Source organism: Anolis sagrei, chromosome 2 (assembly GCF_037176765.1).
Source record: "Anolis sagrei isolate rAnoSag1 chromosome 2, rAnoSag1.mat, whole genome shotgun sequence".
Lineage (NCBI taxonomy): Eukaryota > Metazoa > Chordata > Lepidosauria > Squamata > Dactyloidae > Anolis > Anolis sagrei.
In genome coordinates, this window is record NC_090022.1 from 183556477 (window position 1) to 183577544 (window position 21068).

Sequence of the window (21068 nt, forward strand, 5' to 3'; positions counted from 1 at the left end):
AACCAAAGCAGAATAGAGGGGTGGCATGACTTCCCTAGATCTAGACACTATGCTCCTATTGATGCAGGCCAAAATGCCATTGGCTTTTTTTGCTGCCACATCACATTGTTGGCTCATGTTTAACTTGTTGTCCACGAGGACTCCAAGATCTTTTCCACACGTACTGCTCTCGAGCCAGGCATCCCCCATTCTTAACACCTCTCAACAAAAGATTTTCCCAGGCTCAGTCAGGCCTTCAAATGCTAATGAAGGTGGTCAGTTGAAACATTCACACCTAGCTCCAGCAGAGAAGAGCTCTTTGCCCCACCCCAGCCATCCACAGATATAAAAACCCATTGTCCTAATTCCAACAGACCTCACTACCTCTGAGGATGCTTGCCATAGATGCAGGTGAAACGTCAGGAGAAATGCCTCTAGAACATGGCCATATAGCCCGAAAAAACCCACAAGAACCTGATGTAGAGACAGCCAGCCTTTGCCTGGGTCTTTAGGGGAAGCCCTGCCTGCGCCTGGGATCCTGCAAAAGGTCTTTGGACTCAGTCAAAGGACAAGCTAGAGGGGCTTCACTCTCCTTCGAAGGCAGAAGGCAAAAGGGAGGGAGGGAGGGAGGAGGAGAGGGAGAGAAAGAGGTGGGCTCAGGCTGGGCAGCCCCTCCCCTCCGGGCTATAAATCCCGCGCCGGCACCTAGCGTTGGGATTGCCTCCTCTTCCTTCCTTCCCACTCGACAGCTTGCTCTTCCTTCCTTCCAACATGAGTTTCTCTCGCTCCAGCACCGTCTACACCAGCTCCAGCTCTTCCCGCCCGGGAGGGCTTTCCTCCTCCTCGGTGCAGTTCTCCTCGGGGCCCAGCTCGGCCAGCGTCTACGGCGGGGCCGGGGGCTCGGGCTCCCGCATCTCCGTCTCCCGGGTCCGCCGCCTGGGCTCCAGCCAGAGCTTCGGGAGCGGAGGAGGAGGAGGCTTCGGGAGCGGGAGCGGCTATGGGGGCTACAGCTTCGCCCTCTCGGGCTCCGGCGTGGTCCAGAACGAGAAGGAGACCATGCAGGACCTCAACGACCGCCTGGCCAGCTACCTGGAGAAGGTCCGCAGCCTGGAGGCCGGCAACCGCAAGCTGGAGATCCAGATCCGCGAGCATTTGGACAAGAAGGGGCCCAGCGCCCGCGACTGGAGCCACTACTTCGACATCATCGAGGACCTCAGGAACCAGGTGAGAGAGCCACACACACTTTACAACCACTAGACTTTCCCCAGCCATCTGTCGGGGGTGATTTGATTGTGCTTTTCCTGCATGGCAGGGGCTTGGATTGGGCGCCTCATGTATGATAGCTGGGACTGAGTGCTGGTAGCACTACGCTGATTCGGCAACACTGCTTTGACAACGCTGATAGCCCAATGCTCCAGCACTCTTAAGAGAAACATGAGCCATCCAGCCCATAGCCAGGGAGAGGGGGCATGAGGGGTTTCAGCCCCCCCCCCCAAATTCTCAGGGTGGTCCGCGAGAAGGCCTTACTGGTACATTATTTAAACTGTTACGTTTATTCATATCATGATCTGATCACCATGCTCAATATATCCCACATGCATGGGGCTATTGCGATAATGATACAAAAGGTTTGCTAGGGTAGATCCTCAACCCCCCCCCCCCAAAATCAAACTTAGCCCCCTCCCCAATCAAAATCCTGGCTACGGGTCTGCCCCTGCCATGAAAAAGCACAATCAAATCACCCCTGACAGATGGCCGGTGAAAGTATGATAGCTGGGACCAAGTGCTGGTAGCACAACGCTGATAGCACAGTGCAGCAGCAGGATACCACTGAACTCATAGTGCAATGTGGGGGCAGGATACCACTGAGCTCAGTTAACACAGGTGGGACACAGATAACAGTGAAGTAATTTAACAGGTGATAGTATGATAGCTGGGACCGAGTGTTGGTAGCTCTATGCTGATTCCACAACACTGCTTCGACAATGCTGATAGCACAATGCAGCAGGAGGATACCACTGAACTCAGTTAACGCAGGTGGGACACAGATAACAGTGAAGTAATTTAACAGGTCAGTGATAGTATGATAGCTGGGACCGAGTGCTGGTAGCGTTACACTCATTCAGCAATGCTGCTTTGACAACACTGATAGCACAATGCGGTGGCAGGATACCACTGAACTCATAGCACAATGTGGCAGCAGGATCCCACTGAACTCAGTTAACACAGGCGGGACACACATAACAGTGAAGTAATTTAACAGGGGATAGTATGATAGCTGGGACCGAGTGTTGGCAGCTCTACGCTGATTCCTGCAACACTGCTTCGACAATGCTGATAGCACATTGCAGCAGCAGGAGACCATTGAACTCAGTTAACGCAGGTGGGACACAGATAACAGTGAAGTAATTTAACAGGGGATAGTATGATAGCTGGGACCCAACGGTACCTTACTTGAGCAAGGCAGTTCAGAATAGACCTCGTCGCAGGTCAGAAGGGGGGGGGGGGAGAGACAATAAACAGGGGAGCATTATGCTTAAGGGAAGTAAAGGAATTGCCTGTGTCTCTCACTTCGCCCGGTCTTACTCCACCCGCTCTCTCAACCAGTATGAAACCATAATGAACCAGCTGTTAGAAAGCAGCTGCTTTTTGCAGAAAGGTAGGGAGGGCTAAAGGGGATCTTTGCAAATATAGCAACCCAGATTGCTACCTCGAAGCACTGGCACCAATTAATTGTACAGAATAACCAAGCTGCCTGCTTATAACATTGTTATTATTTTTGTTTTCGTCTAGGTTTAGCACTCTAGAATCCCCCCTTCATTTTGCTTCTGTCCGGAGGAAATAGCATTATTTAGAATCTCACTCCACATATAAACACTCACTATAAGACATCTTTCCTGTTCACTCAGTGACTGACTGGCTCAGGAATGGGCAAACTTCCATAGATGTTTTGGACTTCAACTTCCACTATTCCCAACAGCTAGTAGGCTGTTAGGAATTGGGGAGTTGAAGTCCAAAACACCTGGAGGGCTGAATTTTGCCCATGTCTGAACTAGCTGCTCTGTTATTATACTTCACTCCTGCAGTCCCAACTTTTTTTTGTTGTTCTTGCATCACATACACTTGGTGTGAAGAAGAGTTCATCCTTATCATGGTAAGGATGAAACTGTATGTCATGCAGCGACATGGGATGTTTTAGGAGCATGTGTTTTAGAAGCATATGATATTTAGTTAGTAAAGCCAAGCTCAAAAATCTGATTGTATTCTCTGAACCCTTTGAGACCTGGCTCTCCCAGTGCAGCTCTCCTTTAAGTCAGCTCAACTAGTAGAGATACATTTCATAAGGCTTTAAAGCAGTGGTTCTCAACCTGTGGGTCCCCAGATGTTTTGGCCTTCAACTCCCAGAAATCCTAACAGCTGGTAAACTGGCTGGGATTTCTGGGAGTTGTAGGCGAAAACATCTGGGGACCCACAGGTTGAGAACCACTGCTCTAAAGACAAAGAGTTCCATGTCTTGGAGCTAACTTTGAGGTCCCTTCCACACACAGCTGTATAAAGTCCAACATTATCTGCTTTGAACTGGGTTATATGGCAGTGTGGACTCGGATAACCCAATTCAAAGCAGATATTGTGGGATTTTCTGCCTGGATTATTCTGGGTTATAATATGGCTGTGTGGAAGGGCCCTGCAATCATTGAAAAGGGATGCTGAGTCTTTCCTAAAGTATCTGACAAATACCCCATTAAGTCTCCAGCATTACCATTGCCTCCCTTTAACAAAGGGCCCTACCACACAGCCCTATATCCCAGAATATCTGCTTTGAACTGGGTTATCTGAGTCCACATTCAGATAATGTAGGATTTTCTGGGATATAGGGCTGGGTGGACGGGCCCAAAATCCAAGTTTGTGGTTGGAACATTTATCCAACATGCAATGGCTCAACTGCTTCATATATTGAGCTGGCTCTTGTGGTTTGCAAAGATTGGAGTGGTGGAGTGACTTCCTATATAACACCCCACATGCAGGAGGGTGATCAGTAGTGGGATTAACCCACTGCCGGTGGCGCAGTGGGTTAATCCCCTGTGCCAGCAGGACTGAAGACCTACAGGTCGCAGGTTCGAATCCAGGGAGAGCGCGGATGAGCTCCCTCTGTCAGCTCCAGCTCTGCCTGTGGGGACATGAGAGAAGCCGCCCACAAGGATGGTAAAACATTAAAAAAAATCCGGACATCCCCTGGGCAACGTCCTTGCAGACGGCCAATTCCCTCACACCAGAAGTGACTTGCAGTTTCTCAAGTCACTCCTGACACGACAAAAAAACCCCACATGCATTCAGCATAAATCTCTGCCTGCTTTCTTCCCAACAATATTCCTTGGCTGTCCAAAGTCCAATCGTTGTCCCAATGCACACAGATTAATGATTAGTCCAGGGATTAAGGAGATAGGCTATTATTTGTTACACATGACAGAGTACACCACAGAGTAGTTATGGGAAGCTTCATTTCTGAAATGCTTCCTTTCTGTACTTCCTTCCTTTCTGAAATAAGAAAGTGCCAGGGATTTAATTATGCTTGTCTGGAATTCATTCCTGAAAACCCAATTTCCCAGTGAGTGTAGCTGATCTTATCGACTGACCAATCTTTAGAACTACTTCAACAACTATAGACATTCAGCAACCAAAACGCTTTTTACTCTTGCATTCCAAAATTTGCCACGTATGCAGAGTTGCTTAGCGGGAGGTGTATGTGTGTGGAGAGGAATGGCTACCACAGTGTGGGTTAGTTAAGTGGGGGAAAGGCACGTTGTCCTTTTATTATTTGTATATATCCATTCATTATATGTAGCCACAAGTTACTACAAGAAAACATGGGCTGCCTTTAGTAACCGCAGAGAAGATAAATGAGCACACTCAGCCAGGTGTGGAAAACATTTCTTCAGAAACTGGTGATCTATTAAAGTCATTAGGATAGGTGGGAATTGAGGTTCAGGGAAAATCGGCTAGTGTCTTTCTTCCTACAGTAGACTTGGCAGTGCCAGCTGGGTGAATGTGGCCCTCCAGTTAACCCTACTCTGATGCCTTGTGTAAGAGACAAAGATAACACAATGTAACCGTTTTTGTTCCTGGGTTTTACATGTCATTTCCTAATTCAGTGGTTCTCAACCTGTGGGTCCCCAGGCATTCAACTCCCAGAAATCCTGGTAAACTGGTTGGGATTTCTGGGAGTTGTAGGCCAAAACACCTGGGGACCCATAGGTTGAGAACCACTGTCCTAATTGGTTCTATCATTAAAATATGGGAAAAGTTTATTAAATGGCAAAAACTTCATTTTGCAGGACACCCTATGACATATTTTGCTATAGTTTTTCAATGAACATCTCACTGGGAGTCCTTCCACACAGCCCCTATCTCCCAGAATATCAAGGCAGAAAATCCCACATTATCTGAGTATGGACTCAGATAACCCAATTCAAAGCAGATATTGTGGGATTTTGTGCCTCGATATTCTGGGATATAGGGCTGTGTGGAAAGGCCCAGAGTCTCAACAAACACTTTGAAAGTAGTTTTTATACTCCAGAAACTTCGTTTTTGTGGCTGCCATAAACTCTGTTAAGTGGCACCACAAAAACGAAGTTTCTGGAGTATAAAAACTACTTTCAAAGTATTTACCACACAATTAAACAGGAAATATCACTTTCAAAACAGGAACAGATGTTTCCACCCAAATTTGGGTTCATAAGTGTAACAAGGCAGATTCAGGTGTGCCATCAGAGGAGGCAGCTCATGGAGGGCCCCTCCACACAGCCCTATATCCCAGAATACCAAGGCAAAAAATCCCATGAGTGTGGACTCAGATACCCCAGCTCAAAGCAGATATTGTGGGATTTTCTGCCTTCATATTCTAGGATATAGGGTTGTGTGAAGGGCCCAGAGAAACTTTCCCTGCCCTTCCATTCACTCCCTTAACTAGAAGTTGTTCCAGGCAAACTTCTCAAAGACCTTCCTCCAGATGAGGGCTTGATGCCAAGCCAAAACAGGGCTCTTTGTCCTTTTCTCACTGGTGGAAGATGGGGATAAATGTTATACTATATTCATTCATTCATGATATATATATCCTGCCTTCCTTTTGGTGAATGCAAAGTATCATGCCTAACCCTAACCTCCATTTTATCTTCCTAACAACCACAAAGATGGTTGGGCTGAAAAAGGGCCCTTTCACAGAGCCATATAACTCAGACTATCAAGGCAGATAATCCACAACTGGATTGTCTAAGTCCACACTGACATATAATCTAGTCCAATATGGGTTTTATACAACTGTGGAAGGGGCCTCAGTGTGAGCAGCTGGGGGCCCTTCCACGCACCTGAATAAAATCCCACATTTTCTGCTTCAAACTGAAATATATGACAGTGTGGACTCAGATAACCCAGTGGGATTTTCTGTCTTTATATTCTGCATTATATGGCTGTGTGGAAGGGCTCTGGCTCAAGGTCAACCAGTGAAATTCTGCTCAAATGGCAAGTAGAACTTGGCTCTCCCAAATCCCCAGTCCAACCCTCCAACCACTGCAGCATATTATCTGAATGAATTACCCAACATGCAAGGCAGCAGTGAATTAGAAAGCTTTCCAAGCAGTGAGAACCCTACCCCACTAAATTGTAGCTTAGGGACGGAGTTCAAAGAACAGCCCTTTCTGGGAAAGACATGGGCTTCAACTAAAGGATGTTTGCTCTCATGAGTGATAGGCAGGCATATAATCATTTGGCAAACAGTGAAAAAAGGAAAAAGATAACGGTGGAAAACGGCTGTTGCAGTTGGAAAGGACAGGTGTACGGGACAAAGAGCAAAGGAGCTGGACTGGAGGGTGCGGTCCCAGTTGCAGAAGATGAAAAGAGCCCTTTGAATACACCTTTGGGACTGTGTACTTAATTATGTACTGTATTTTTATCTTTCCTTTCTACCAAAATAGGGACAAATGTTGCAGGGGAGCATTTTCGTGAACACCCCACCCCTTCGTGAAGTTTCCATTGAGCAATAGCGACAAAAAGTGAACCACCCAGGCTTTTCTTAGCCAGGGAGGGCCAATTTCAGGTTTTGTGCAGGGAACAGTGTGGTTCTTGAAGCCCTTCTATGTCTCTCCCTAGTTGCACAGACACAGAGAGAGCTTAGTTCAGTCTGTGATAGGCGATTTCCCAAGGTGTGGCTGCTGTGGAAAAGACCTAATGCTCTAGAGAACTTCTTACAACAGCTTCCTGGTCTCTGTTCCTGCTACGAACAAAGAGTTTATTTAGGGACACAAAAAGGAACATTGTCATCCCACGTATTTGTTTTTATCTTCTTGCAGACATTTGTGTCTGTGTCTTAAATCCAGAGTGGGCAGAAAGGCAGCCTGGATCTACAGGTCATAGGCAAGAATTTCTGGCTCCCTGTTACCTAATTGTGCCACCACATATTGACACTACTCTCCCCAAATTATACTCCTAAGAGAGGAAGAATAGGATAGAGATAGGAACTTCTCAAAATGTTGGCTTAAAATGTCCATAAAGCCTATACAGCATGGACAGTAATAAAGTATTGTGGGAACTATAGGCTAAAATATCCAGAGGATCAAAATTTCTCTAGGTTTGGATAAAGGCATCAAGTCAATCCAACTAGGGAAGGCAGCACACAGAATCAAAACAGATTTTTGCAAATCCCAGTGTATATAACTTTAAATGATTTGGTACATCTGATTGTAAAGCTGGCCTAGACAAGGGTTATTGTCTAGAACAGGATGGGATTGATATTGATAGCTAAACAAGGATGGGAATGTCTTATGAAGGTGATGATAGTTGCAAGACCACTACTTTCCTTAAGCAGGAGATTTCCCTTTAAGAATCTTGGGCTCTCTCTTTAAGCCTCCTTGTTACCTGGGGAACTGGAAAGGTGAATTGCACCTGTGAGAGCTTAGGCAAACAATGGGAACTGTGTAGGCTGGCAGGAAACTAGTAAGTTCAGGTTGCAAGGGCCTTCTCCAAATAAGAGCATAAGAGGAAGTTGGGCAGCATAAACCTGGGAAAGTCATTTCTGGAACCCATTCTTGGATGGGTGATTTAAAGTCGGTCCAAGGTCAATTGACAAAAGGGCAAGAGTTGCCATATTTCATATCAGTCCCGTTAAAGGCTTCAGAGCCTGCCTGATCTTGGAAATTAAGCCAATTAGCCTGTGTTGTCGAAGGCTTTCATGGCCAGAACCACTGGATTGTTGTAGGTTTTTTGGGCTGTATGGCAATGTTCTAGAAGCATTCTCTCCTGACGTTTCACCTGCATCTATGGCAGGCATTCTCTAGAGGTTGTGAGGATGCCTGCCATAGATGCAAGCGAAACATCAGGAGAGAATGCTTCTAGAACATAGCCATATAGCCCAAAAAACCTTTGTTGTTGCCATAGATGCAAGCGAAACATCAGGAGAGAATGCTTCTAGAACATAGCCATATAGCCCAAAAAACCTACAACAACCCAAATCAGCCCTGGTTAGTTAGCATTGGATGGGGGACCAAGGCTGTATTTCAGAGGGAAGAAATGGAAAAACCACCTCTGAGGATGAAATGCATGTGATCACCATAAGACCACAGGCAACTGAAGGCAAACACCCATATAACTCTGCTTTTCATAGCATCTTAACCTGCAGATAGTAAGCCGTACATATTTCTCTGGGCAGAAATGCTTTATCATCAGATTGAGGTGCTGTTAAAATCACAGTGCCAGCTTTTCTGATCAGTGAGCAACCCCACTCAGGACCAACATACTATGTTTAAAGAATGTATTCACAAGTCCCTCATGTGTTTCCTTTTCTGCCCTCAGATCTTTGACCAGACAATAGACAACTCTCGCGTTGTCCTGCAGATTGATAATGCCCGGCTGGCTGCTGATGATTTCCGTGTCAAGTAAGTATCTTTCTCCTTGTCTGACTACCATGATCTATCCAAAAACCTTCAGAAGAAAGCTATTCCTATATACAAGTAGAACAAAATGTATTTGTTCTCTTTACTGAAATGTGAATACCTATTAGAACGAGAGGACTGAAGCTGGGTGGAGGAGGCCCAACAGTTGTGATAGCACATCTTACTGAGTCTTACGGGGTCTTCATTTGGAGTCAAGTTTGATTGGCAGTCTGTTTCCAGCAGAATGCAGCTTTTTGGGTGTTACCTATAGTATTGGCAGACAATAATGACTATGATGTAGGGCCTTTTTTGTGCATTCATTCCCCTATAACTATCAAGGGATAGAGGAGAGTAGGAATGGGCCTATCGATCCTATACCTTCCAATTGTACTTTTTTGGCAATTCCAATTAGGGTGGCTTTCCCAACTGCTTTTAAAATTTTTCCAGTTTCTCATTTTCCCTACTACTTCGCCTCTTTGTTCTTCGCCTACTTCAATTGCTGCAAGCCAAATTCATAATCCAAAAGTCATTTGTTCTCAATTAATTCAGCAATGGGGAGAGGAGAAAAAGAGTGGTGTTGTGCCCTTCACACTAGGCTCAGGCAAGAGCAAACCACTGCAGTCCTTCCAAGTTTGTCTGTTTCACTCATTAATAACTTTGGCTGTCTTGACCCCATTCTACTGTTGCTTGGTTGTATGTGTCCTTATTTTCCTCTATGAAATGTTGAGGGCATAGGATCCAGCCCATCATTTCACTGAGTATGTGTTTACTTAGCTGAAAAGTAGGCTATTGTGCAGGCGTACAACTATGCATAACCTGTTCTAAACTTTACCAAAGTTGACGGAGTCACACTGAAGGCCTAGAAATTCCTGGAGATAACATTTTAATCAAATCTGTAAAAGTCGAAACTGCAAATGTGGAGGGACTAGTCATAAAAGTTTGAAACATGTGCTTTCTTAAAAAAAATAAATTGCAAGAAGCAGAATTCTGTACCTAGTTGTGCTTCTTTGCCCTAAGATTGGATTGCAGTATGTACACAGTCCTGCCTTTTTCTCTCTATGATAGTGGTTCTCATAGGTGTTTTGGCCTATAACTCCCAGAAATTTCAGTTTACCAGCTGTTAAGATTTCTGGGAGTTGAAGCCCAAAACATCTGAGGACCCATAGCTTGAGAACCATTGCTCTATGACAACATGTGAAGTCATTCTGTGCTACAAACATCTTGCTGTAAGGCACTCATCCTCTTTTTTCCTCTCTTAACCATCTAGGTTTGAGGCTGAAATGGCGATCCGTCAGTCAGTGGAGAATGACATCAATGGCCTCCGCAGAGTCATTGATGACACCAACATGATGCGCCTACAGCTGGAGACTGAGATTGAGGCCCTCAAGGAAGAGCTGGTCTTTATGAAGAAGAACCACCAAGAGGTAAGTTTTTGCTGGCTCTAGGAAAAGTGGCACAAATGCAACAAGGATGGGTATTTGAGTGGGAAAAGAGCCAAATACCTGGAACAGAAGAAGCAAAGCACCGTTTGACTGGTGCAGAAGGCTTTCACCCCTCCCAATCCTCACAGTTAGTGTATTGAATGTCCCTTTCTATCTTTTCTCCTTTAGGAAGTTGACAACTTGCAGGCCCAGATTGCCAACTCTGGGCTGACAGTTGAAGTTGATGCTCCCAAAACGCAGGATCTGGGCAAGATCATGGCTGAGATTCGAGCACAGTATGACGTCCTGGCTCAGAAGAATCTCGAGGATTTGGACAAGTATTGGAGCCAGCAGGTATGATATCAGAGGTTTTGTGTCTTTTCATCATTTACAGTTTTCTGTCTTCTCTGGCTCCAGCTGTAATTGCACATTGCAAATATAATCTAAGTATTAAGTCCCAATGTATTTTTAACAATAGTATGACAAATGTTATGCTAAATTTGATACACATGAATACACAAAGGTTTTATGTATTCAAGGAGGTATCTGTGCAGTATTTACTGTATATGCTCATGTACAGACATTTCAGTCACAATATCAACCCAAAAAACTTGGGTTAATTTATCCATGGATCAAGTTAAATATTGTACCTTGACTTTTAGCAAAAAGAAAAAAAAAAGAAACCACTCCTTTCTCTGACTAGAGTTGTGAAAGCTAAGATATTTGTCCATTTTGGATCAACCTAGAAGAAGTACCAATCCTCTCCTCTGCTATGGCACACTTCTGGGCTTTTTGAAGGCCTGGATGAGGAATGGCGGCAGGGTGGCCAGAGGAATCTGACCCCATGAAGTGGCATTGGTACTTTCCCTGCTCCATGGAATGACTTTGGACTTATCCATAGGTCATATTAAAATCCATAAGTTTGGCCATCAAACCTGCCCTCCACTTATACATGGGGACAACATATACACACGTATATACCGTAACAGTGGGACTCTTAAGCCTCTGTGGCTGGGTAGAAGAAGTGTCACATTTGAATACAACCTTAAATCCTAAGTAAAAAATGTGAAATAGGTACATGACCAATATAGAAACTGAACTACATAATTTGAAATAGCATATTCAAGGTGGAAAAAATATTCTCATTAATCCTGGCAATTGTGGCTCCTTTCTTGCTCCCTCTCTACCTCCCTTTATAAACTAGTAAGTATAACCCTCTCCTTGTGGTTTCCCATGTATTGAGCTAAATCAGTAATTTGTAGGGATTGTGCTAGGATAAATGAACATTCTCTATTCAGTATTAATGTGTCCTTTAATTTGGTGGGAGGGAGATCATCATGGAGATGGGATTATCTGAGATCCTAACGCCGTTCATTCTGTGTCTGTAGATCACAGAGAGCACAGTCGTCATCACCGAGCATTCCAAAGACATTGAGAAGGCCCGTGCCAACATCATTGACCTGCGCCGCTCTGTCCAAACACATGAAATTGAACTGGAGTCTGCACGCAATCTGGTATGTTCAAAAACTGGGACTGGAAGGGGTACTTTCTTCCTCACATAAGCGGGCTCAATATTTGCAGAACTGATTATTTGTGGAGTTCAATAAGATGTTATCTTGAGGAATGCCTAGGTCCTTCAAAAGACCTTTATGGTCAGTTTCTACTGAAAATTGACCATATAGTCACCCTAGAAAACCTAGGGAATCCTAGAGAGATATTCTTTCAGGAAAAAAAAGACATTATTCACCATTTTTTTCAGTTTTGGAGGGTCTTAGGTCCATAATTTCCACCAAAGTGGAGAACTGCTGTAAATGTTTCTGTGGGTAGTAGTCTAAACTCTAATGAGAATTGCTCAATGGGGTGAAGGAAATACAACTCTGTGGGATTAAAATCAGGGATGAGGAACTTCAGACCCTCCATATAAAGCTGGATTCCTCAATTCCCATTAGCTCAGATATCAAAACTGTATTAGGAATTGGGAGATTCGTTTTAAAGAAACCTCTACATGGTTCCAAGGCCCCTTTTCCTCTTTCTAAAAAGACACCTCTATTATTTTACAACAGTAATTATTTCAATTCTCAAGTTTTGAAAACAGTTTTCAAAATTGAATCATAAAGTATTTTCAATAGGAAGGTAGTAAAAATTGGCTTCTGGTTGTGAATTTGGGTTGATTTCAGTAAGGATGGGAAACAATCTTTACAAGTGAGCCATAGTTTCTCCTTCATTTCTTGGAGGAATTTCAATTTCCTGAAATACCAAAAAAAAACCAAAAAACTGTCGTCTTAAACAAAAAAAAAATCATTTTCTTAAGATGGTTGACTTAAAACAGGACGGTCTTGATTTCTTTTACTTTTTGTCTCTCCTCTACAGAGAGCCAGTCTGGAGGCCAATCTGCAGGAAGTTGAAATGCGCTATGGCCTGCAGATGGAGCACATCAACGGGATACTACTGCGAACTGAAGCTGAGCTGGCGCAGTTGCGAAATGATGTCCAGCGCCAGTCAGAGGAGTACCAGATTCTGCTCAACATCAAAGACAAACTAGAGGCAGAGATTTCAACCTACAGGCACCTGCTTGAGGGTGGGGAAGAGCTGAGGTGAGCACCATCCTGCTTTTTCTTCCTTTGTCTGTTAAAAGAACTTTGAAAGTGGTGGCTTCTGGTTTGTACTTTACACGATCTAAATAATGCTTACTCAAGAATGTGACAAGGGGAGTGTTTCCTTTTACAGTTAGCTGTAGACCAAATTTGTGATAAGAAGGAAAAAAGTTGCATTTCTTAACTAAAATAAAATTGGAGGCCTGACTCATGTATGCCAAATGAGATTGAGCAATTATCCCACTCCGGAATGTTGCTTCACCGCTTCCATTTTTGGTGGCTACTGCCCTCTCCCCACCATCAACATGCTTTCAGATTTACTGAAATGGAAGCAATACCTCCCACTCTATCTCTTTCTCATTTTAAATTACATGGTCAGCTTGGCCTTGGTTTTGAGATGAGTTGTTCCCTGAAGGCTCCCAAAAATACAGTTTTGCTAAAGAACAAAGCACAAGATGTGCAAAATGGGAAAACAGTGCTGAAGGCAATGGCTGCTGACAGCTCCCATTTCAGAGGAGCAGAGGATCCATTCCTGATTTTACTCTAGGCTTTAAAAGAGTTGCATAGGGTTCTGAACCCTGTTCCTGAATACGAACAGATCCTCAGAGGCCTATTCACTAACCAACACTTGAAGTGAACATAAGAGGTACATGCTGTCGCTATCTGAAGGGAGGAATACAGTGGCATATCCTGGTAGAGCAGACATGAGCAAACTTTGGTCCTCCAGGTTCAATTCCTAACAGTTGGTAAGATGACTGGGATTTTTAGGGAATTCAAATCCAAAATATATGGAGTTCCAAAGTTTACCTATGCCTGTGGTAAAGGATCTGTATTCGATAGGTTTTTGTGTGAGCAACTCCTGTGCCACTCATGACATTGAGCACATATCTGAGACCAGTTTTCTACTTATGTAATCAGTGTTTACCATGCAGGGTGTGGAAAGAGGCTGAGATTTCCTTCGTATCAATGGAGTTTTAACAAATTAGTTCTTTGGTCTAAGGTCTAACATAGGTCAGGACTAACTTCATGAGACCAAAGTAATTTTGCTTGGCAGTACTGGGATATCATGTAATAGTGTATACAATTCATACAGTAGCCTACATCACTTAATTATTTCATCACACTAGAGAAAAAAGGAACCCCCGGTGGCACAGTGGGTTAAACCCTTGTGCCTGCAGGACTGAAGACTGACAGGTTGCAGGTTCGAATCCGGGGAGAGGCAGATGAGCTCCCTCTATCAGCTCCAGCTCCTCATAAGGGGACATGAGAGAAGCCTCCCACAAGAATAATAACAACATCAAATCATCCGGGCATCCCCTGGACAACGTCCTTGCAGACAGCCAATTCTCCCACACCAGAAGCGACTTCCAGTTTCTCAAGTCACTCCTGACATGACAAAAAAAAAAAAAACTAGAGAAAAAATCCACTTAAAATCCAGTTTCTGCCTCCTTCTGGGGTTTGTTGTTTAGTGAGGAGCCTTTAACAGTCTCCCTAAACTACAAACCCCAGAATTCTGCAGGAGGCAGAAACCGGATTTTAAGTGGATTTTTTTCTCTAGTGTGATGAGGCCCTAAGAACACCCAGTTGTTTTCATGTGAAAATGATGAGAATTACTCTTAATTCTGGTTCCCATTTTCCATCTTATCCTCCAGCCTGAAAGATGCCTTACTGGAAAGCACCATGCAAACCACTCAGAAGATCCACTCCACCAAGATCGTGGATGGCAAAGTGGTGTCGGAGACAAGTGAAACCAGAGTCTCGAAGAAATGAATCAACTCTATGGCAGGAAACACCCCAGTGCATCTGAGACCACAAATGTTTGTGTTAGAGATGAAGGAAAGCCTGGGAAGGGGAACTGGGGTTGGTCATATTAGTCAATAAAGATGTTGCTAAAAGTTGTTTTATGTCTTCATGCCATTATTTTCTCAAATTGCCTTTCATTACACAAATATTGTGCCCCTGAGGCAGTGAATTATGGACCACATTCAAAGGGTGCACTGTTAGGCTTCATTTATTTTATTTGTAGTACTTACAGGCCTAAATCTAATTACTAATCACAATGAGTATTTATTTATTATTTTTATAAACCACCTTTCTCACCCCTGGGAGGAGACTCAAGGCAGTTTACAACATACCAATGGCAAAAATTCAATGCCAACATACAAGTAAAAAGAAAAATCACAATAACTAAATGCTAACATCTATATAAATAAAAATGTAATGTTCGTTTGTGGGATTAACAGAACTCAAAAACCACTGGACGAATTGACACCAAATTTGGACACAAGACACCTAATAGCACAATGTATGTCCTTCAATAAAAAAAATGATTTTGTCATTTGGGAGTTGTAGTTGCTGGGATTTATAGTTCACCTACAATCGAAGAGCATTCTGAACCCAGCCAATGATGGAATTGAACCAAACTTGGCACACAGTTCTCCCATGACCAACAGAAAATACTGGAAGGGTATGGTGGGCAGTGTCCTTCGGTTTTGGAGTTGTAGTTCACCTACATCCAGAGATCACTGTGAACTCAAACAATGATGGATCTGGAGCAAACTCTGCACAAATACTCAATATGCCAAATGTGAACACTGGTGGAGTTTGGGGAAAATAGAATCTTGACATTTGGGAGTTGTAGTTGCTGGGATTTATAGTTCACCTACAATCACAGAGCATTCTGAATCCCACTGACGATAGAATTGGGCCAAACCTTCCACACAGAACCCCCATCTGGGCCACAGCAATGCATGGCAGGGGACGGCTAGTATAACTATAAATTAAACATTAAAAGAAAGGATTAAAACATCTTAATATAAATATTTAAATCACATGATCCAATACTTAATCAATAGGAGGTTAGTAAGCCAACACTTACATAAATTATATTAAGTCAATGATCCACTCTAGTTGTAACAATTGAATTTAGGTCACATGCAAATATGCTAATTTTTGCATATTAAAATTCTTGTTAATATATAGGAATAACCTAAAGTAGTTTTTTGAATAGTTTTAATTGTATTTAAAATAATTATAGATGATTAAAATCACTCTAGCAGCAACATAATAATAGAACAATTATATGCAAAAGGATCTTGTAGTAGCACCTACTTTGAAGTCGGTGGCTTAAGCGTAGTTTTAAGTCTACTTCATCAGATGCCCTTAGTCTATGTGTAGGTAAAGATAGAAATACAAAAATTATGGGTATGGCGATAAGATTTCAGTCTTAACTATGGTTGTTGGGGAACAAAGGAAGGAGGAAAGGTGTTGCCTCAAGCCAAGGTGAGTTGATAATCATATGCATCATACCACATTCCAATAATTCATATAGTTATCTATTTACTTTGGCTTTAGGCAATATCTTTACCTAAAAAGATACTTGGGTAGATGAAAAACTCTCCTGACTGAGAGGATTCTCAAGAATTGTGAATCTGCAACCCCACAGTTATTGGATCATTTCTATCAACTATAGCCAATACAGCCAAAAGGGATACAATGATATTATTCCTCCAATATCTGGAGAACTGAAGAAATCCCCATCCATCTCAGGTCTGTCTAGTCCAGCATCCTGCAACCAAGAACACGCTTATCGAGGTCCAAAGGTTCAGAAGGGTGGCGAAACGGCTTTAACAATGTTTCCCCTTGTGCCAGTCTTGCTCCGTTTTCAGACACACAAAAGGTCTCAAGAGGATCCACCAGGGCCCCAGGTCCTGCATGAGCCAAATAACAGGCAGGAATGGTGTAACTATAACTCTAGGGAAGTGTGATATACACACCCCATGTTGCAATTCCCAGCATTTGTCAACCATTGGCTATGGTGACTAGGGATAATGGATAATAAAGTTCAACAAGATCTGAAGAGTTGCCAATGCTGTGAGCAATTTTTCCTTCTTTCCCAGCCATTTTTATCCTCCTTTCTATTTCTAAAGAAAAATAAGCAGAATAAACATTAATCCTGGCAGAGAATGGATTAATGAAGGAAATGAGAGAAGGGAGGGGCTCGACAAAGAAATATTCAGTGTATGAGTTGCTTAAGAGCTGGATGAGATACATCAAACCAAACATAATGAAAAATTAACAAAGGCAATAACTCAAAAACCAATATCATTTAAACTAAACATTATTCAAAGACGGGAAAACAGTGCCCTAAACGAGTTGACCAAACAAGACTTGTGCAATCTAGTTTGTACTTTTACAAGAACCTCCAGAGACTAACAGTGGATGTCAGAGGAACTGTGAACCTGCCCTGGGTATTAATCTAAATTGTTAAAGGTACCTAGATTACTCAAATCTTGGGACTGGATTCAGCACCATGAACAGCTCTTTTAATGCTAAGACTAAAGCCTGGAGTGGATTCACTGTTCCAACAACATCAAAATTACCAGCTGCCACTGATTACAACAAAGTTTTCTAGCAAGATTTGTTCAGAGAGGGTTTATCTTTGCCTTCCTCTAAAGCAGTGGTTCTCAACCTGTGGTTCCCCAGATGTTTTGGCCATCAACTTCCAAAAATCCTAACAGCTGCTAAACTGGCTGGGATTTCTGGGAGTTGTAGGCCAAAACATCTGGGGACCAACAGGTTGAGAATTGCTAACCTAAGGCAGAGAGGGCATAACTTGTCCATGGCCACCCAGTAGGTGTCTGAGATTGAACCCTGGTCCCCAGAATCATGGTGCTATACATTAATCATTCTGGCTCTGTTATAATGGCCAACAGTCCAGAAAAGTTCATGGACAGACTAAATGTGTTCGGTGTTTCGTAAGGTGGCACAGACTTCTTGAGAACTCCCCATGGTATAGTCATTTGAGCACCAAATTATGAATTTGAGACCCAGGCTTGAATGACCGCTCCATCATGGAAACTTACTTAGTAAACTTGGTCAGCTCATAGAACCCCTTTCTGAACAAATCTTTCTAAGAAACCCCAGTGGCAGGATCACCTTAGAGTTGTTATTAATCAAGGAATGCTTAAAGGCACACAACAAACACAAGACTCTTTGTTATATCGGCAGGAGTGACTCCTTAAGGGCCCTAGTCTTCCACTTTGTTTTTTGTTTAAAGAAACACGGTTATACCTTTGGGATTTATTCCACTTATAGAAGGGAGAAGGCATTGCTGTTTCAGCAACAGCCATAGCCACAGATTTTATCCTGCCCTCAGGAGGGGGAGGGAGGAGAGGAAGATAAGATGAGAGGGAGGAAGAAACAGGGCTGTCTAAGGATGGAGATTTTAGAGAGGAAGATAGGTTACCTTAAACCAGTAGTTCTCAACCTGTGCGTCCCCAGGTGGCCTACAACTTCCAGAAATCCCAGCCAGTTTACCAGCTGTTAAGATTTCTGGGAGTTGAAGGCCAAAACATCTGGGGAGCCATAGGTTCAAGCCACTGCCTTGAACCAAGATTGTAGGCAACATAAGGCCAGCCAAACTCAGTATTTTGGCAGTATACAATGAGTGGGGTGTGTGGTACTGATCTGACTAACTCGGGAGTTTTGCTGAGTAAATCTCATTGATTTTGTGCAGATCTTAGTGAGGTTTATCAGAGCAGAAGAAAGTTTCAGTGAATTAATGCCCAGTTTAATGGGGACAAAGGCAGATAATGGGCTTGAATTAAAGGCAGATTTTGCATCAGGCTTTAAAATACCCTGAAGTGGCACAGATGGGGAGGAAGGGAGGCAAGCCTTTTTGTTGACTTTGTTAGGAAATAAGTACCAATAAACCTGGGCTTCTGCTGAACAAGGAAGGGTGGGGTAACTATGTAGGCTGGGTGGAGGACAGGCATGTAGGTTTGCAGTTCTTCTAGGAAACAAGACGTAATGCTACCCATGGATTCTATTTCTCAAACAAATTTCTAGGATTTCTGTGGCAGTGGATATGGGAGAGGGAAATATGCGACCTATTTTATTTTATTTTTTTATATATATATATTTATTGATTTTTATTTTACAAAACACATTTATATAAAATGACAAGATTGGGGATTGAGGTGAGGGAAGGTTAAGGGGGGAGATTATGGGTGGGGAAAAGGTAGTGAGGGGGGGAAAGGGGATGTCACATAGGGGAAAAGGGGGGGACAGGTGGGGGGGGGAAAGACAAAGGTGCGGGTTGAAACTTCCAGGTTTATCCAGTATGGTACAGATTTTTGACTTAACCCGTTAAGTTTAGCTTTCACATGATATTTCCATCTGTTGTATTTAGTACAAATGTTTGATTTTGTGTATGGCTTTTTAGTATTCGCTTTAGAGATAGTGTGGGTGTTGATCTTCTTAATTGCTTGAGGTGGTTACCCCCTTTTGCTTTTTCTTTTGCTTTTATCTCCTTCTTGGATAGAAAAATAATAATAAAAGAATTTTGTTTTAGTTATTATTGTTATTATTGTTTTTGTAATTGTTATATCTCTATTAAGTACATTCCCTTGTTCTCTTCCTGTATGAATTTTAATACTGATTTCCAATTAGTTTTCTGAGGTTTGTTGTGGTTTTGAGTGATTCTCTGTGTCAAGATATCCATATTAATTATATCCAGTATTTTATGGGTCCAGTGTTCCAGTGTTGGTAGTTCTTTATTTTTCCATTGTCTGGCTAGGACCATCCTGGCGGCTGTTGTCAGGTAAAAGACTATTTTATCCTCATTCTTTTCTAGTTTGAGGTTGTGGAGTCCCAATAAAAGTATTTCTGGTCTTAATTCAAATTTTATCTCTAAAATTTTTTCAATTGATTTGTGAATTTGTGCCCAATATTTTTTGATCCCTTTACATTCCCACCACATATGTAGGAATGTACCCTTTTCTTTTTCACATTTCCAACAGCGCTCGTTTTTCTTATTCTTATTGATTTTGGCCAAGATTTCGGGTGTTAAATACCACCTATAGAAGATCTTATACCAACTCTCCTTTAGATCTGTTGAGTATGTATACTTGATTTTGCTTTTATTTTATTTTTTGTTGTGTCAGGAGTGACTTCAGAAATTGGAAGTCGCTTCTGGTGTGAGAGAATTGGCCATTTGCAAGGACGTTGCCCGGGGGATGCCCAGATGATTTGATGTTTTTTTTAATCGTTCTTGTGGGAGGCTTCGCTCATGTCCCCGTATGAGGAGCTGGAGCTGATAGAGGGAGTTCATCCGCCTCTCCCCGGATTTGAACCTGCGACCTGTCGGTCTTTAGTCCTGCCGGCACAGGGGTTTAACCCACTGCGCCACCAAGGGCTCCTTTATGCGACCTATGATTGTTTATAAATCAGTGGTTCCCAACCTGTGGTCTGTAGACCACCAGTGGTCAGCCAGAACTAAAATATGGTCCACGGCCTCACCATTACTACAATGTTGCAACAAGAGCAACTGGTCTCACAAAACCCTCTTATAGTGCCAAGGCTTAATAAATATGGTTTTCTGTGGGCTAGCAGATGGCAACTACTGGATGGAAAATGATCTGTATCAGAAACTAGAGCTGATGTGGTCTATTCAATGCAGTTTTCTGAATCAGCACCCCAAATAACCAAACCGAATCTAAAATTGACCAAAAACTGATTTTTAACCCTTTTGGTACTAATGTTGGAGAGTGGACCCTGGCCAAAGTTGTCCACGGTCAAGTGGTCCCTGGTCAAAAAAAAGGTTGGGAACCACTGTTATAAACCCATAGTGGTTTGTGTCTTCCATGTTAGTGGCATGAGAAATCATCTCTGTGGTTTAGTTAAAGTATAAAGGAGCTATCAAAGATATTGGACACTGTCGTCCAAATAGGTTCAGCACCATGGGCAGTTCCTTTAAGTTTGGATCAAAAGTAGGAATGGATTCCCTGCCCCAACAATGGCTCACAACAAGGATTGATAGCCATAAAAGCTCACGCTAAAATATAACTTAAACTTAAATTAGATTCAAAATATAAAATATAACTTAAACTAGATTTGAAAAGATTTTCTCTTGTTATGCTGCAACAGCAATTTTGTTAAAAATCACCACTGCTATTTCTCAATCCTTATTTAAAACTTGGCATTTAGGCACAGCAGAAAAATAAGGATGGAGTAGATCATACAAAATGAGCTCCTTCTACACATTTCTACTTAGGAAAGAACAGGAAAGATTTTTTTTCTGATATCTTGGAAAGAGAAAGCAGGGATGGAGATATTTGTTCTCTCCAGATGTTTTGGACTCCATCTTCCAG

The 21068-nt window shown here is 42.8% G+C and overlaps 1 protein-coding gene across 1 annotated transcript; it reads left to right on the top strand.

The window, feature by feature from the left end:
- The first annotated feature begins 690 nt into the window (after positions 1-690).
- On the top strand, positions 691-14810 carry KRT18 (keratin 18). The gene is made up of 7 exons (XM_060763030.2): positions 691-1203; positions 8821-8903; positions 10168-10324; positions 10511-10675; positions 11710-11835; positions 12692-12915; positions 14568-14810. The coding sequence occupies exons 1-7, from the start codon at positions 751-753 to the stop codon at positions 14683-14685; spliced, it is 1326 nt and encodes a 441-aa protein (XP_060619013.2). The 5' UTR covers positions 691-750; the 3' UTR covers positions 14686-14810.
- The last annotated feature ends 6258 nt before the right edge of the window (positions 14811-21068 follow it).

Coding starts and splice junctions, on each gene's coding strand:
- KRT18 (XM_060763030.2), top strand. CDS start 751: ATGAGTTTCTCTCGCTCCAGCACCGTCTACACCAGCTCCAGCTCTTCC. Junction 10,325..10,510: donor TGAAGAAGAACCACCAAGAG/GTAAGTTTTTGC, acceptor TTTCTCCTTTAG/GAAGTTGACAACTTGCAGGC. Junction 12,916..14,567: donor GAGGGTGGGGAAGAGCTGAG/GTGAGCACCATC, acceptor CTTATCCTCCAG/CCTGAAAGATGCCTTACTGG.